The sequence below is a fragment of the Falco naumanni genome, chromosome 18 (genome assembly GCF_017639655.2).
Source record: "Falco naumanni isolate bFalNau1 chromosome 18, bFalNau1.pat, whole genome shotgun sequence".
NCBI lineage: Eukaryota > Metazoa > Chordata > Aves > Falconiformes > Falconidae > Falco > Falco naumanni.
Genome location: NC_054071.1, coordinates 4,311,347 through 4,326,594, shown reverse-complemented (window position 1 = coordinate 4,326,594; position 15,248 = coordinate 4,311,347). Strand labels below are relative to the sequence as shown.

The window sequence follows — 15,248 nt, the reverse complement described above, 5'->3', positions numbered from 1 at the left end:
TCAAAGGATAGATTCCAGTTAAAACGAGTTGTCACACTGCAGAGCAGAGTTAGACACAGGCTTAAAAGGATGCATTGCATTCCTGTAGAGTTGTAAAAGAGCAGTCTTTTTTAAAAAATATATTAAAAAAAGCTTTTATGGGGTCACCTTTAATGCTGATTAGCAACAACAGACTTAGTAATAGTGTGAAGAAAAGTTTTCTGTCCTCTCTTACTGTGGAGGCAGGGTGTTCTCACATCCCACTAGCTTTTGTTTGGGGCTTTGCCTTCCATGAGTACGAAGGGAACAGCACAACCATCGGTTCAGGCTATGCATAGCTGTAGTCTTTTCAATAAACTAGCTTGAAAGGAAAAACAGAACAGGTAAACACGACCAGGATTTCAAAGGAATTTATTTGAGGGGCATATTTTAATTTCAGATGTCAGCTTGATGTGTTAGAGAGGCTAATAAGTAGTTTTGGGTTCTTTTCCCTTGCGGGAGGAGGGAACTAAAATCTTCTAGGATGCCCAGTAAGTCCTAAATATCACAAGCCTGTGTTAAATAAAACACCAGCCAAACACACTCAAGAGTGCAAAAAAAGCGTATTTCAACAATTGAATCTTTCATTACTCCTTTGTCTTTCTTCTCTTGTCTTCAATTGTTTCTTTATTATATCAGGTGCCTTTTACCTTGTGTTTGAGTACATGGACCATGACCTAATGGGGCTGCTAGAATCTGGCTTGGTACATTTCTCAGAGGACCATATCAAGTCTTTCATGAAACAGTTAATGGAGGGGCTGGATTATTGTCACAAAAAGAATTTCCTTCATCGAGATATCAAGTGCTCCAACATCTTATTGAACAACAGGTAACCTGGGAGTAGATATGCTTCTGTCCAGGCTCTTCCCTGCGCTCCCCCTGGGTTCAGCTGCAAGCGCACGGTGGTTACCTTCACCTTGAGTGTGCTTAGGAACAGGAGGTGTTGATCCGCTGCAGGAATACGAACCTGCAGGCTTCCACCAGTGGTGTAACGAATGGTTGTAATTAAGCAGTGGCTTTCCTGGGTGCTGCTGCTGGCTGTGAGCGCAGCTCTTGCTGCAAGGGTTGAACTGCCCTAACAACCTTCTACTTAACTTGCAGTTGGTAGCAGCCTCCCCACGTGAGGCTCTCTGCTCGCTGTTCTGCAGCTCCTTACAGTTCACTTTCTTTCATGTTGACTTGAAGTAAATGGTTCTCTGTGTACACTTGGTCTCCGTGGTATTTTGGCAAAAATACTGTTTATTGGAAGTGCCTGTATGCAGAGAAACCATTGAGGGTTAAGGTAGGAAGCAGCAGTTCTCCATGAATGCTCTTCCTTCTCTAGATAGCCGTGTTTGGCAGTAACGTAGTTCTTCACAGAATACATAACGATTATTCCTTTGCTGTTAATTCTCAAGTCTTTATCTGGATACCCGCAAGAAAACTTGGAGCCTGTGAGAATGATACTGCGTGTAATTGCATCCACGAGTCTGGATATCCATCTAAAAAATTTCTCTGGGACATGGGGTTTGTGATAGAGTTGAGACTGTTTCTTTGAAGTATTAAAGAGGATCTGGAAAATTAAGACTGGCATATCCAAAAGCAATTACTGCAAACGTTGCTGTTTTAGGGGGGGGATTTCCTTACCTTTTACTGCTTTGCAGCACGTGAGCCCAGCTGCGATTCAAACCAGCGACTGTTTTTTGTCTTTCAGTGGGCAAATCAAACTTGCAGATTTTGGACTCGCCCGACTCTACAGCTCAGAGGAGAGGTGAGGTGTAACGGGGTGGAGGAAGGGGGAAACGGCTCACATGGGCGGGATGAGCTCCCTTAGTATCCACATAGTCCCTTCCCTTGGACTCGGGCATTGCCTGAGAAATGATTTCCAGTGCAAGTGGTATAATGCAGCTCCAGCTCTTGGGAAAATATACTCCTAGCTGGTGTTAAGAGTTTTTCGTTAGACAAACCAGCTGATAAGGAACCAAAGGGTCATGTCTGCTTGCCATGGGCCTGCCATGGACCATGTTTTGCTCTGAGATCCGCCAGTATTCAGTCATGGCAGCCTGCTGCTGCCTGTTGCAGGTCAGGATTTTTCAGCTTGGGTACCTATAACTTAACCTGTAAAGCTGCTAGCCACAGATTTTATTTAACTCGGGCAGGTGCTGTGGAAGCCTAGGCACTTGAAAGCCCGCTGCTGCTACTTACGTGCCCAACACCGCGATTTGGAAGTAAAAATTAGACTTTGTAAGGGTTTTGTGGCTCTTGTCATCCAGGTTATGTTTGTGTCTTGCATTTCAGCCGTCCATACACAAACAAAGTCATTACGTTATGGTATCGACCTCCAGAATTGCTGCTAGGTGAGGAGCGTTACACACCAGCCATAGATGTGTGGAGCTGTGGGTAAGTGCCTGGTTTGTATCTTTTGTCCTGTTCCGGCTCCAAACATCGGCACACAAAGAAAACAGTTCTAATGGAAGGTGTTCTCTGACTCGTGCCAGTTTCTGAAGCTGTATCTCTTCCAGCTAGGCAGAGTGTTATGGTAGTATAGGAATACTTCCAAAATTCTGTGCTTTGAGAAAATAGGTGTGTGTCACCTAAACTAAAACTATAGCATTTAGGCAAAACTCCTCTATTGATGTGAGAGCATAAAAAGTGCCTGTTCTCACTATTTAAAAGCCAAACCAACCTGCCTTTGATCATGATGTGCCACTAAGATCAGAAGGGGTGACAAGCTTACTCTGTGCTGGTCATGGCTTCAGTGGATGGTTTTAATGACCTAACAGAGAGGTTTTCTGTGAGCTCTTCAGATCGCTCTGTTTGTCACCAAATTTTTCAGCTGCATCTAGGAAACACTTCAAAGTAGATGGTTTTGGTTTCTGGTGGTATAGTGAGCCTCCTGAACGGGAGGAGTCTGGGCAGTTCAGCCGTAAAGATGGAAAGTTTTCCAAGTGGTTTAGAACCACAGACTCGAGGATTCAGCATTACGAAGCGGGACTGGATTTCCCAAAGCGCATACTTCCCGTCGTGATATTCACAGGTCAACTTTCATCAGAGCTTAGTAGGCAAACAATCCAGGTTTCTAAAAGTCAAGCCCTGCTAATGACTTCTGGAAACCCTGGCCATGAGGTCCAGTGGCTGTTGGGTGTCCTGTGCCCTGTGGGGTTAGCCCAGTTCCAGCAGACAGGTGCCTGTGTCAGCCCACGGCTATATTCGGTGCTGATTGTCATTCCTGTCGGAAGATTTAGGGATAGATGTTAATGTCTGAATGAGTCAGAGCTGTCCCCTCCCTCCTTCTCTTCTTTCCCTTCCAGCCGCACAAATGTGTGCGTGTACAAGGCTATATCCCGTGCTTGGCAATGGCAAACACTAAGCTACTTGGCAGCTGAGGATCGTTTGGGCCAGCAGATATTTCTAAAGTTAAAAAGATAAACGGGCTGAATCGGGAGGAAAATGAGATGCCTGGCTGTTTTTTTCTTGTCGTGGTACTGACACGTCCTCCTTTCCCCGCAAAGAGTTAAAGCGTGAAGCCTGTGACACGTTAACCAGTGTACTAGTGAATGTTATTTCCCAGCTGCGTAGAATTGGTGACTCTGTACACATAGGTTAGTTTGTCAGTTCTCAACTACAAGCCCTGATGCAAATCACTCTCCTCAGGCAAACCTGCTTCTGAACAGAAATGCTGCAGTGTTCAAATGATCATCCCAAGGGTCTGCTGTCATGACCTCTTGCTTTTCCTCTTTCCAGCTGTATCCTCGGGGAACTGTTTACAAAGAAGCCTATTTTTCAAGCCAATCTGGAACTGGCTCAGCTTGAATTAATCAGGTAAAGCATTGCACATGCATGCCTATGAGAAGAGGTACCGGAGAAACTGCTCGTGCACACAGTCTCTGTGTTAGAAGAGCCCTCTTTCTCCAACCTGCCTGCAAAATAGGACCAGCAAGTGACTGTAAATGCAAAAATGTGAAGAGTTAGGCGTTTAAATGTTCCTGCCTACCGTTGAGTGTGTGGCTGCTAATGTATGCAGCCTCAGTAAACTTTGCTGTTAGTTGACTGCAAAAATCACGAACCTAAATTACATCTCGTGCTGAAAATTCATTGTGCTGGGTGGTTTATAAACTCCGGGTAAGCGTTTTTCCTCTTCCTGATACTGATTTTTATTTTTTTTTTAACCTGAGGGTTATCTAATTTCTATTAAAGTGTGCCCAGACCTAGGTTATTGGTACAGTAAGTGGCTTAGAAAGGAAACGTTTTCACCGGGGTTGGTGACTCTTCTCCTCCTGGCTGCGTTCCACCTGCTGATCATACTCTTGCTTTTCTCGTTCTCAGCCGGCTCTGTGGGAGCCCCTGTCCAGCGGTGTGGCCAGATGTCATCAAGTTACCCTACTTCAACACTATGAAACCGAAGAAGCAATACCGAAGGCGCCTGCGTGAGGAGTTCTCCTTGTGAGTTTTGTTAGAAGAGAAGGGCCTGTGGGGGGGTTACGCTCTTCTGTTACGTTGTGCGACTCATCTGCTATCCTTTGGGCTCTAGTCTATCCAGCAGGATAAAACAGTTCTTCCCCTTCTTGCCTTCTGCCCTTGGGCAGCCCTCGCCCGGGGGGCTTCTCCCATCGGGGGAAGGCTGGAATGGGGTCGCTGACCCCTTTCGAAGTACGTGATCGGCCCCAGGTGCCTTGTGGGGGAAGGGGTCCCCTGCCTGTGCGTACTTGTGACCCTCCTAGCTAGGGTCTGCGCTGGGAAGCACGCTTGGCAGTGCGGCGTTCTCCCCGTGCTGAGGCTGTCTGACTTCAGAGACGTGCTCTCTGAGGGGAGACTATAACCGCCTGATAATCCTGTGGGATTTGTACTGGAGTTGCTTCTCATAAATGGCAACAATTAGACTGAAAATCTTGCGTATCTGGTGCCCGTTCTGTTGGTGTCGGAGCTGCTGGGTCACGTAGTAATACATTTTGACTGCGTGGCTTAGGCTGGAGGTGTCTGTCCGGGTACGGGTTTCTCCCCCTGTTCAGAACAACCCCTTAACTCAGCCATGTTTCCAACTCTCTGCGCAGCATTCCTTCATCTGCTCTCGACCTGCTGGACCACATGCTGACGCTAGACCCCGGCAAGCGCTGCACAGCAGAACAGGCCCTGCAGAGTGACTTCCTTAAGGATGTTGACCTCAGCAAAATGGCACCTCCAGAGTAAGTTCCAGCTGGCATCCACCACTGCAAGTGGGCTCTTCGCTAATGAGCTTTGGGAAGGAGCCACTGGCTTGGCCTTGGGGGGTTTTTTTGGTCAGAATTAAGATTTCTGGGTTCTTTTCTCACACCCTGCCCTTGTATTTGGTCATATGGCTGAGCAAATAGCTTTTCCTGTGCTGGTGTTTTCTGCCTGATAACAAGCATTAAAGTGAGCTTTATAAAACCAGCCTGTAAGGTGTTTTAAAACTCAAGGCACACGAGAGTAGCACGTGGCATATCCTTGTCCTCTGTGCCGTGGAGAACTGGCCAGGCCTCATTTATGCTGCTTGTTAATTGACTAGAAGAGTGGCTGTTGAGCAGTGTCACACTGCAGCTCTTCTCTCCCCCTCCAATCAAGCGGATTGTGAAACTCTGCTCTGGCTGCTTTGCGTGCGAGTGTGGCAGTAGCTTTTGAGATTCCAGTTTCCAGCAGTGTTACTGAAGGCAGCTCTGCTTTCTTAGGGCCACCACGCTCTCCAAGCTCAGCAGACTCGAGGCTTGTGTGCATTGTAGCAAACTCAGTCCGTTCAGGGGTCTGATCCCAGTGCAAATTAAATTATTCACATGCAGTTATGCTGCCTTTCCCAATCTAGGACTTGCCCCTTCTTGATTTAACAATATGGTTGCAGTCAGAGAAATATCTGTGCTTCTCTTATTCTAATAACTTCCTGTGGTCTTTGAGGATTAAATTGGTTTTCTTGCCTTGTTTCTTAACTACTGAGTGTTCTTCTCTTCCAGCCTTCCCCACTGGCAGGATTGCCATGAGCTGTGGAGCAAGAAACGCCGACGGCAGCGGCAAAGCGGGATCGCAGTGGAGGAGCCACCGTTATCAAAAGTTTCTCGGAAAGAAACTACCTCTGTTACAAGCACAGACACTGTCAAAAACAACAGCAGTCCTGTGCACCCACAGCCTGCCCAGCTCAAAACAGAGTCTGGCACTGGAGATGCAGTAGGTCAGTGCCCTGCTTGGTCTGTAAAAGGCTCTTCCTGATGTGTTACCTCTCTCTGGTCTGGGTGTGGGAGGTTTATGTCTATTTTCAAGCCAGTCTGGTTCTTTCACCTCTTATTTTTACAGAAAGGGCACTCTTTCTAGCCTGACTTTATTTTTTTTTTCCTTTTTGAGGGATTTTTTTTTTCCCCTCTGCTGTGAAAACTATTGGCTGCAGAGCGTTCTGGCTGGTCTTCAGAAGTCACTCGCTGATGAGATGACTGTGAATCTGTTCCATGAGTTACATTATTGGTTCTGAAACATGCTCTTGCAGAGAATGGTGAAAGGAGTCATTGAGTCGCTTAAGCCAGTGAAGTAACAGAAAATAGACTGAAAGGTACAGCCAGGGCGTGCAGATGAACTGGAGTTTGATCTGGTTGATAAAATTCTGTACAGATCAGGCATGGGATGTAACAGGCTAGAGGCTCGTGGGCAAAAGTGTACATTATTGCACTTGGCTTGTTGCAGAAAAGTTCCCTTGGTCATAAAGATTAGTGGGACCAGGACCTGTGCGCTATTTCCAAAACTGTGACCAACCTTCCTGCGTGTAGAAAATAGTTGGAGGGGAGGTATTTTGATTCCTGAGAATGCAGGGATCCACAAAGCTGCCCAGGCCACGCTGATTGTTCTGTAGAGGCCTTATACCAACGCAGATAGGAGCTAAAGCTTCCTTTGTGTCAAATGTTGTACTGACAAGTTACAAGGAAGACGGTTCTTGCTCCAGGGAATGTACAATCTATGTGTTCAGTGAAACATGGCAGATGGAGGAAAGGTGGTGGTTGGCTTAACAAACAGCTGAGAAAAGTGAATGTCGCGTTCTTAGTTGCCTACCAGCAAGAGGAATTGAAAATTAAGCTTCTAAACCGAAACCTTTTCGCCCTTTTTCCCCAACTGTTTGACTTGCAAGGTCAGTGGTAGGGTGAAGGGGCACCCTTGTCACTTGTCACTCGGGAGGCTCTGCTCCAGCGTGGTGCCACTCGAGGGCTGTATTTAGATTAACCTGGATACTTGCAGGTCAGCGCAGAGTCCCCTGTGAGCCCAGGCCAGCTTTCAGCGAGGAATTGCCTTCTGCTTGACCTAATTTCTTTTGCTGCGTCAGTGGAACACACCCTTCATCCATCCCAAACAGCAGCTTAGCTCCATCCCGGGAAACCTGCTTGCCAGTGGGGGAAACCTGCTTGCCAGTGGGGGAAACCTGCTTGCCAGTGGGGGAAACCTGCTTGCCAGTGGGGGAAACCTGCTTGCCAGTGGGGGAAACCTGCTTGCCAGTGGGGGAAACCTGCTTGCCAGTGGGGGAAACCTGCTTGCCAGTGGGGGAAACCTGCTTGCCAGTGGGGGAAACCTGCTTGCCAGTGGGGGAAACCTGCTTGCCAGTGGGGGAAACCTGCTTGCCAGTGGGGGAAACCTGCTTGCCAGTGGGGGAAACCTGCTTGCCAGTGGGGGAAACCTGCTTGCCAGTGGGGGAAACCTGCTTGCCAGTGGGGGAAACCTGCTTGCCAGTGGGGGAAACCTGCTTGCCAGTGGGGGAGGGAGAACTTTTGATCTGCAGAGACCTCAGGAGGGGCTGAGCTGCTGTCAGACGTGCTGCTCCGACGGCTGCTGGAACGGGCTGAGGATTTCTATCTCCATCACCCATCACCCATCCTCAAGACTCGCTGCCATAACTGGTGGTGTCCTTGGTCTCCCCAGCCTGATTCTTGGGGTGCCCGGGGTTGACCATCCAAGGAATGGGAGGTTTGGCTCAGTGCTTTGAAGAAGCAGCCGTGGGTGTAGTGATGTTGGTGGATTTGAGGGGGCACGGAGCGGAGCGGTACCCAGCTGTAGCCTTGGGCGAGTGCAGTGTGTGCGCAGTACCACGGGGTGCTGCTGCAGTGCTGTTCAGAGCAGATCGCAGTCTGGAGGGGGCAAGATGCTGGAAATCGGAGAAAACTCTCCCGGAATCCTCCTCCTGGAGCCCCCTTGCCTTCCCCTGGTCCCCAGGGATGTGAAGAAGAGATGTTCGTTGGGGCGTGCGGTGTCGTGATGACGAACCGATGTGACGGAGCTTTGCCTTAACCTTCCTGTGACGCTGCTTGTGTTTCCTGCAGGCCTTGGAGACATCACCCAGCAGCTGAACCAGAGCGAACTCGCTGTTTTACTGAACTTGCTGCAGAGCCAGACTGATCTGAGTGTCCCACAGATGGCCCAGCTGTTGAACGTACACTCTAACCCAGAGATGCAGCAGCAGCTGGAGGCTCTCAACCAGTCCATCAACGCTCTGACAGAAGCCACGACTCAGCAGCACGAGTCTCAGGCGGCGGCGGCGGCGGCAGCGGCGGCAGAGGAAGCCATAGAAGAGCCACCCGCGGAGGCCCAGCTACCGGAGGAGCAGGCGACTCCAGAAACAGCCAGTGCTCAGGGAGATATGCAGAACGTGCTGGCCGTTCTGCTGAGTCAGCTGATGAAGAGCCAGGAACCTGTTATCGCGCTGGAGGAGAGCAACGGGGAGAAGAGCAGTGAGCAACGGGGGCCAAGGAAAACCCCGACAATGCATCCGGAGGAAAGTACAGGTAAATAATCACGACCGTGGCTTGTGCATCTTGGATGCCGTGCACTTGTTCGAACAATCGAAGTATTCCCTCTGAGGGCCTAGAAGTCCATATCAGGACATCGAATCTCTGCGGATTTTCCCATCTTATTGTTTGTCCCAACTTTCTCTTTCACTGTTCCCTTCCTGCCCTCTTTAAAAAAAAAAAAAAAAAATCCAAACCCACAACCCAGCAACAACCAAAAAAAAAAAAACCCACACCCCAAGCAAATAAAAATAAATGTGCAGAGATGATTTTAAAGAACGTGAGGACTGAAATACTGGAGAGAGTGCTGGAAGGGAGGGGTAGTGGCAGTTGTGTACGTAACAAACTTGTGCATCCAGCTCCGGTGTGCCTGGTTATCCGTAGTTTTACGAGGTCCTGAAATTTGGTGACTTCGGAAGTTGAGCCGAACGGCTCGTAGAGCGAGCCAGAGGCATGTTTTTAAAAAAAAAAAAAAAAAAACAAAACACAAAACCCGCTTGTGTCGGTGAACTCTTGGATTTCCTTTCCCAAGGTGAGTGTAAATGTCTCCATGTCTTTTTGTTTCTGTTGATTTCTTGAATTATTAGCAACATCCTGTGACGACCTCACCAAATTCTAGAAGCGCCTCCTGAGTATGTCTCAGACTCTCCAGGGAGCCTCTTTTGGCCCGATACACAACTCCTCCGCAATGTAGCTGAACGTGCTGTGTTCTCGTGCCTTCAACACACCCGCCCACCACGAGCCAGTTGTGATCGTGCTTTTTTTTTTTTTTTCCTCCTTATTTTTTTTCTTTATTTTTGCCCTAGTACTGGAAGATAACTAGGTTATTGTAGAGCAGATTCAATTCAATAACATTGTTCTTTGTTTATAATTATTTTCAATGATATGCTGTCCCCAAATCAGCTTGGCTTTAAAATTACCTGAAGATTGTTGGGTTTTTTGTTTTTGTTTTTTTTTTCTGGATTTAAATACAATCTAGTTTTAAAGTGGACTTACTGATACGGGTGGAGGGGTGGTCCTGGAAGACTACTGGTTTTCACAATAAAGTTTGACCTTTTTAATAACCAGTTTTGCAAATGATTTGAGGATCTGATTCCACCAAGACGTTCGTGGCCTCTTACGTCATCGCCAATAATAACTTTAATTACCGTGTGGCCCCATCCTTTTGCCGATGAAGGAGCTGGAGTCAGTTCAGTTGTGTTGCTCTGCAGGAGTCAGGACTGGGTTTGTGAGCAAAGTCCGGCACCGGGAGCAGCTCGTGTCCTACGGGAAGCTGCGTCCTCCCCTCCGCGGTGTCACTTCTTGCTTTAGCAAGGTGGGGGGCCATCCCCCCCCGCCCCCCAACCTAACCAGGCTGCTTTGTTCTTCCTGCTGTGGCTCAAAAGCTGTAAGACAAAGTCGTAAGAGCGTGGTGATGGGGGGGGGGGCGGGGGGGGGGGGGCGAAGGGAGCTTTTGTTCTTGTTTGGAGGGGTCCTTTTTGCAACCGAAAGCCTTCTAGGCACAAGGTCTTGGGCTGGGGGGAGAAGGGGGGGGGGGGGGGGGGCAAAAGGATTTTCTCATGCTCCCCTGTGTTGCCCACAAATACTGGTGGGTTAAGATTGCTTTGGACTGTGTGTGCTGGCAACGTACTTCGTAAAAAAAAAAGAAAAAAAAATACAAAACCAAAAAAAAAACCAAAAAAGGATCGAACCCCAGGCAAAGCGGGGGGCTGGCTCTGGTAAGAAGCAGAGGGGGGACACGACGGGGTGTCCCCAGTCCCTTCAGCCCGTCGTGGGTGCAGGCAGGAGCTGGGACATACGGATTTGGGGTTGGGGGTTGATTTTGTGGGGTTTCGTGTGGTGGTTTTATATTGTTTGGTGGTTGGTTTGGTGGGGTTTGGGGTTTTTTTTTTGGTAAACCAGTACATCAGGGCCATGCTCCATCAGCGTGCAGCTCCCTGGCTGGCAGCGAGCCGGGTACCGGAGCGGCACGGCACGGTGTCCCTCTGCGGTGGGAGATGCCGCGTTTGGGGAACGGTGCCGTCGTGTGGCTCCACATCTGTGTCGGGTGGCTCCACATCTGGGTGGCTCCACATCTGTCTCCCGCTCGGCGTTAGCCTTTGATCCCAGAGCAGGAATCCCCTCCACCGGTGCCCATGTGGCAGGGGGAAGCTGTCGGTGACAAGTTGGGTGCGTGGGGGACGGGGGGGAGTACGGGGGGATGCGTTAATGAAGGTGTGCGTTGATCTTGCAGTGAATTCCAGCTTTTAAAACCCTTCGCCTCTTTTTTTTCCGGCGCATCCGAGAGAGCAGACTCTCGGTACGCTGTTTGGTTGGGGGGTTTTGTTGGGGTTTTTTTTGGTTGGTTTATTTTTTTTGTTTGTTTGTTTGTTTGGATTTTTGGCTAAATGTATTTATATCTGTTGGCGTGATATTTAAGATGGTGTTTAAAAGAAGTAACCCTTCCACAGCATGTCCTCCTCGCATTCTCCCACCAGAGAAGAGACCCCCTGAGCCCCCCGGACCACCGCCACCGCCGCCTCTGGCTGAAGGCGCAGATCTCTCCGGCGCAGCCCAAGAGTTGAACCCGGCCGTGACGGCTGCGCTGCTGCAGCTCTTTTCCCAGCAAGACACGGAGCCCCTCGGCCACACGCCCCACGACCACCAAGCCCCGAGAGCCACGGACTACGGCAGGTCCCACTCCTCCAGGACTTACAGCGCCGAGGGCTCGGAGGGGGGATTCGGTGCCGAGGAGCTGAATTCGAGCCAGACGCTACTAGAACCTTCTGCCCAGCCTCTGGGGAAAAGCAGGACCTTCTTGGGCTCCATGAGCCACCTTGGGGAGACGAGCAATTACCAGGGCACAGGATCTGTCCAGTTTCCAGGGGACCAGGACCTCCGCTTCGCCAGGGTCCCCGTCGCCGTACACTCGGTTGGGCAATCTTTTACGAAAGCCGAGGGGAGCAACAACACGCTGGTACATCCAGAGGCCAAAATTCAAAATTACAACGAATTGGGACCGGGGACGGCCGGTTCCAGTGGGGCAGGAACAGGTCACAGCTGGGGTGCCCCAACCCAGGCGACTTCTTCTTACGGGAAGGCGTACCGTGGGCCCGGCAGAGTGCCTCCGCGGGGGGGACGGGGCAGGGGGGTTCCTTACTGAGCGCTGCGCCTTCGCCCTCCCCTCTCCACCTTTAGCGACATGATTCTTTATTTTATTTTAAATTTTTTTTTTTTTTTTTTTTTTTTTTTTGCCAGAGCAAGGTTTCGTCCGCATTTCAGCTGCTGCAAAGCTCCCCCTTGTATTCCTTGCTAGGCTGCTGGCGGGCACCCCGGGACTTGCTGTAAGGTTCCCCACTTGGGGGGCTCGCTGGCCCAAAACCTCTCGCGCTTGGTTAGTGGCAAAACAAACAAAACAAAAACAAACAAACAAAAAAAAAATACCCACCCCACACACCAACAAAACCCACCGCGAACAGCGGTGAGCTTTCTGCCCTGAGCCAGCGGAGAGGGGGGGAATCGTTTAAAAATAGGAATGAAACAAACCCAACCACGTGGGAAGAGGGAAATATATTAAAAAAAAAAAAAAATTAAAAAAAATTAAAAAATTATAAGCTGGGCACCGGTGCTTCTCGCTGGGGGAAGTGTGGGCCAGTGTTCAGGTAGGGCTGCGGGAGAGTAATTCCCAAAGTGATTTTTTTTTTTTTTTTTGCTTTCTTTCCCAATTCCCATAAATTAAAAAAGAAAAAAAGGAGAAGGAAAAAAAATATATGAAAAAAGGGAATATTTTGATGCAGAGGCACCTGGATCGGTTATCCTGGCTGTGGAGGCTTGTTACTCAATTTATCCAACATTGTTTTAGTTCCATAAAGTGTCTGGCCGTCCCTCTCCTCGGGCTCTGCAGGGTGCTGGGGCTGCTACGGGGCCAGATCCTGCTCCTTGCTCAGCTGTTTAGGGAAATTGGCTTTTGTGAAGGGTCTCTTTGGGTTTTGTACCTCTCCTGCCAGAACTTTGTGGTGGGAATTGTCTTTTTTTTTTTTTTTTTTTTCTTTCTTTCTTTCTTTCCTTAAGAGCCGAAGAGAACACCTCACTTTAAAAAAAAAAAAAAAGTATTTCTTTGTAATTCGTAACTTCCAAAACACTTTAGGAATTAAAAAAAAAAAAAAAGAAAAAAATTCCTTTTGGTGGGGAGTTGCCACCAGGGAGGAGTGTCTTTTGGAGCCGGCATCCTTCTGGGCTGGGGGTGTGTGTCCTGCTGGGGGTCGGACGGGCTCCTCCAGCAGCATCTCAGTACTTGGAGGCTTCCCAGGTGTTAATGTATCATTTCTATAAGCATATATATTTTTGTTGTTGTCGAGGAAGTATTTCCAGTTCATTTTCTCCTCCCGCAGAACGTTGCGGTGTTGTCCATTTCAATGAGACTTCAAAAAAAAAAAGAGATGAATAAAACAAAGGTACATATTTATGAGCTTTTTTTTTTTTTTTTTTTTTTTTCCTGAGTAGGGCTTTCCTATGGAAAACATACGGTGGTTCTTTTTATTTTTAGAGATGACAGTGTTCTGAAGCGTTAAATGGGTGGGAATTCGGGGGGGGGGGGGTTGGGAGGGCAGAGAGACCTTCTTGCTACTAACAGGATTTGATTTCATTTCTTTTTATACAGAGAGATAAATGAAAAAGAAAAAAAAATGCACCTGAAGAGGTGGTGCTTCTCTAACTGGGGAAAAAAAAAAACCTGCCTTACACAGCCAGACCCACGGCTGCACCCAGCAGCTTTGCCGTGGGAGGAAGGAGGGGAGAGAAAATAAATTAAAAAAAAAAAATATAAAAACATATACACACGGTGATGTGCAAGGCCCCTGCGTGAGCAGGGTCCGGGGGCTCTCATAGTGTTGAGTCAGCACCGAGGAGCGACACCGTTTGCAAAATTCCAAGTGTAAATTTGTTTGGTTTTGGGGTATTTTTTGAGTTCTGGTTTTGTTTTGTTTTGTTTTTTTTTTAATTGCTAGTTCATGCCTGATGTGCAGGAAAAAAAAAGTTCTGTAAGATGCAGAGTGCACTAAATAAACCGGTCACCTCTTGAGGAATGTAGGGGGGGTGGGGGTAATTTTTTTTTATTATTTTTATTTTTTCCTTTCCACCATGCGGTTGCCAGCTCTGCTCGGCGGTGCAGCTTTTGTTGTTGTTGTTGTTCTGGCTTTTCTTCCCGAGCCCATCCAATTTGGAAGGAAAAGTCGTGTTCCAGCGCTGAATCCTCTTAGGAAGCCGGTGCCTATTTATTGTCTTTCCAAATTGGCAAAACCCCAGGAAAATCCTGCCGAGGAGCGAGCGCTCCTTCCACCGGCAACGCAAACCCGACCCCCTCGCAGGCTGCACCCCCCACCCAGCGCTGGGGTCCCACCGGTGGGTGCAGCTTGGGGTGGCGGTGGTGCCACCGTGTCCCCCACCCCCCCTAGCCCCACGGCTCCGGGGGGATGCTTCTCCCCGTTCTTCTTGCACCAAGGGCTGTGGAAAGGTGCTGAGGACCTCGGAGGGGGGCGGGGAGGGGGGGTCCTGGCCCTTTGGGCCACCTCGGGCAAGGGACAGACATCCCAGGCTCCTGTCCCTTGCTCAGGGGTGGCATCTGCCATCTGTCCCCCGGGGGGGGGGGGGCTGGCCACGGGCTCCTGCAGAAGGTGGTTGTCACCGTTCCCTTGCCCGAGCCGCCCCGCGGAGGTTGGGGCAGAGCTGTAGCACTGGCAGGGACCGGTTGCTCCGTTTCCAGTGGCTTTTCTTAACTGGGCCCAGTAAGAGCTTTTCAATCCCTGCAGGGGCAACGCGGGGGGGGGGGGGGGGGGCAGCCTGGCCCCTGGTCACAAGGCTGGAGGGCTGCTCGCATCCTCCCCAACCCTCGCAGCAGCTCTTTCTTTCCATCTTTTTTTTTTTTTTCCTTTCTTTTTTTTTTTTTTTTTTTAAAGGGTATCCGTACAAAGAAGACAAAAGGGTTTACTGGGAGGGGGTGGCGATGGGGGGGGGGGGGGGGGGATGTGTGGGTTTAAAAGGATTTAAACGTGGTGCAGGTTACAGACAAGTCATGAGATGGCGATTCGCCCCTCCTTCCTCCCTCCACGCGCATCATTTTTGGGTTTAATGCCAATGTCGAACACGCTGTAGCCAGTTACCCAGCAGAGAAGCGTCTGGTGAGACTCTTACTGTACCTCTCCCGAGTTTCATTTTGAGACTGAGCGCGCCTTTTTTTTTTTGGTTGTACCTTTGTCTCTGTACAGATATTTTGTAATATATTAAAATTCTTTCTTTTTTTTTTTTTTTTTCCTTTTCGGTTTATAAAAATGGAAAAAAAAAAAAAGTGGAGATTGGAAAAATTAAATATTTCCTGTTACTGTATCGCCTTTTGCTCCGGTGCACTGAATTATCATGTTGCTTGCTGTAAATTTGCAAATTACACGGGAATGGTTTTTCCGATAAAAAAAGGCTTTTTTCCCCCTTCTGGTGCCGGTGGGAGCTTGATGTGGG

General features: G+C 49.0%; 1 protein-coding gene across 3 annotated transcripts in view; it reads left to right on the top strand.

Moving 5' to 3' along the window:
- The window catches only part of CDK12 (cyclin dependent kinase 12), a 28,657-nt gene extending 15,458 nt beyond the window's left edge, over positions 1-13,199 (top strand). The window contains exons 6-14 of one of the 3 annotated variants that reach the window (XM_040617374.1): positions 658-847; positions 1,712-1,768; positions 2,296-2,397; positions 3,742-3,819; positions 4,324-4,440; positions 5,049-5,180; positions 5,958-6,172; positions 8,295-8,756; positions 11,237-13,199. In XM_040617374.1, the coding sequence (XP_040473308.1) occupies positions 658-847; positions 1,712-1,768; positions 2,296-2,397; positions 3,742-3,819; positions 4,324-4,440; positions 5,049-5,180; positions 5,958-6,172; positions 8,295-8,756; positions 11,237-11,901 (2,018 nt within the window). In that variant the 3' untranslated portion in view covers positions 11,902-13,199. Of the gene's footprint in view, positions 1-657; positions 848-1,711; positions 1,769-2,295; positions 2,398-3,741; positions 3,820-4,323; positions 4,441-5,048; positions 5,181-5,957; positions 6,173-8,294; positions 8,757-9,346; positions 9,827-11,209 lie in introns of those variants that run through there. The other 2 variants (XM_040617373.1, XM_040617375.1) reach the window with 2 other exon arrangements.
- Positions 13,200-15,248: the final 2,049 nt, after the last annotated feature.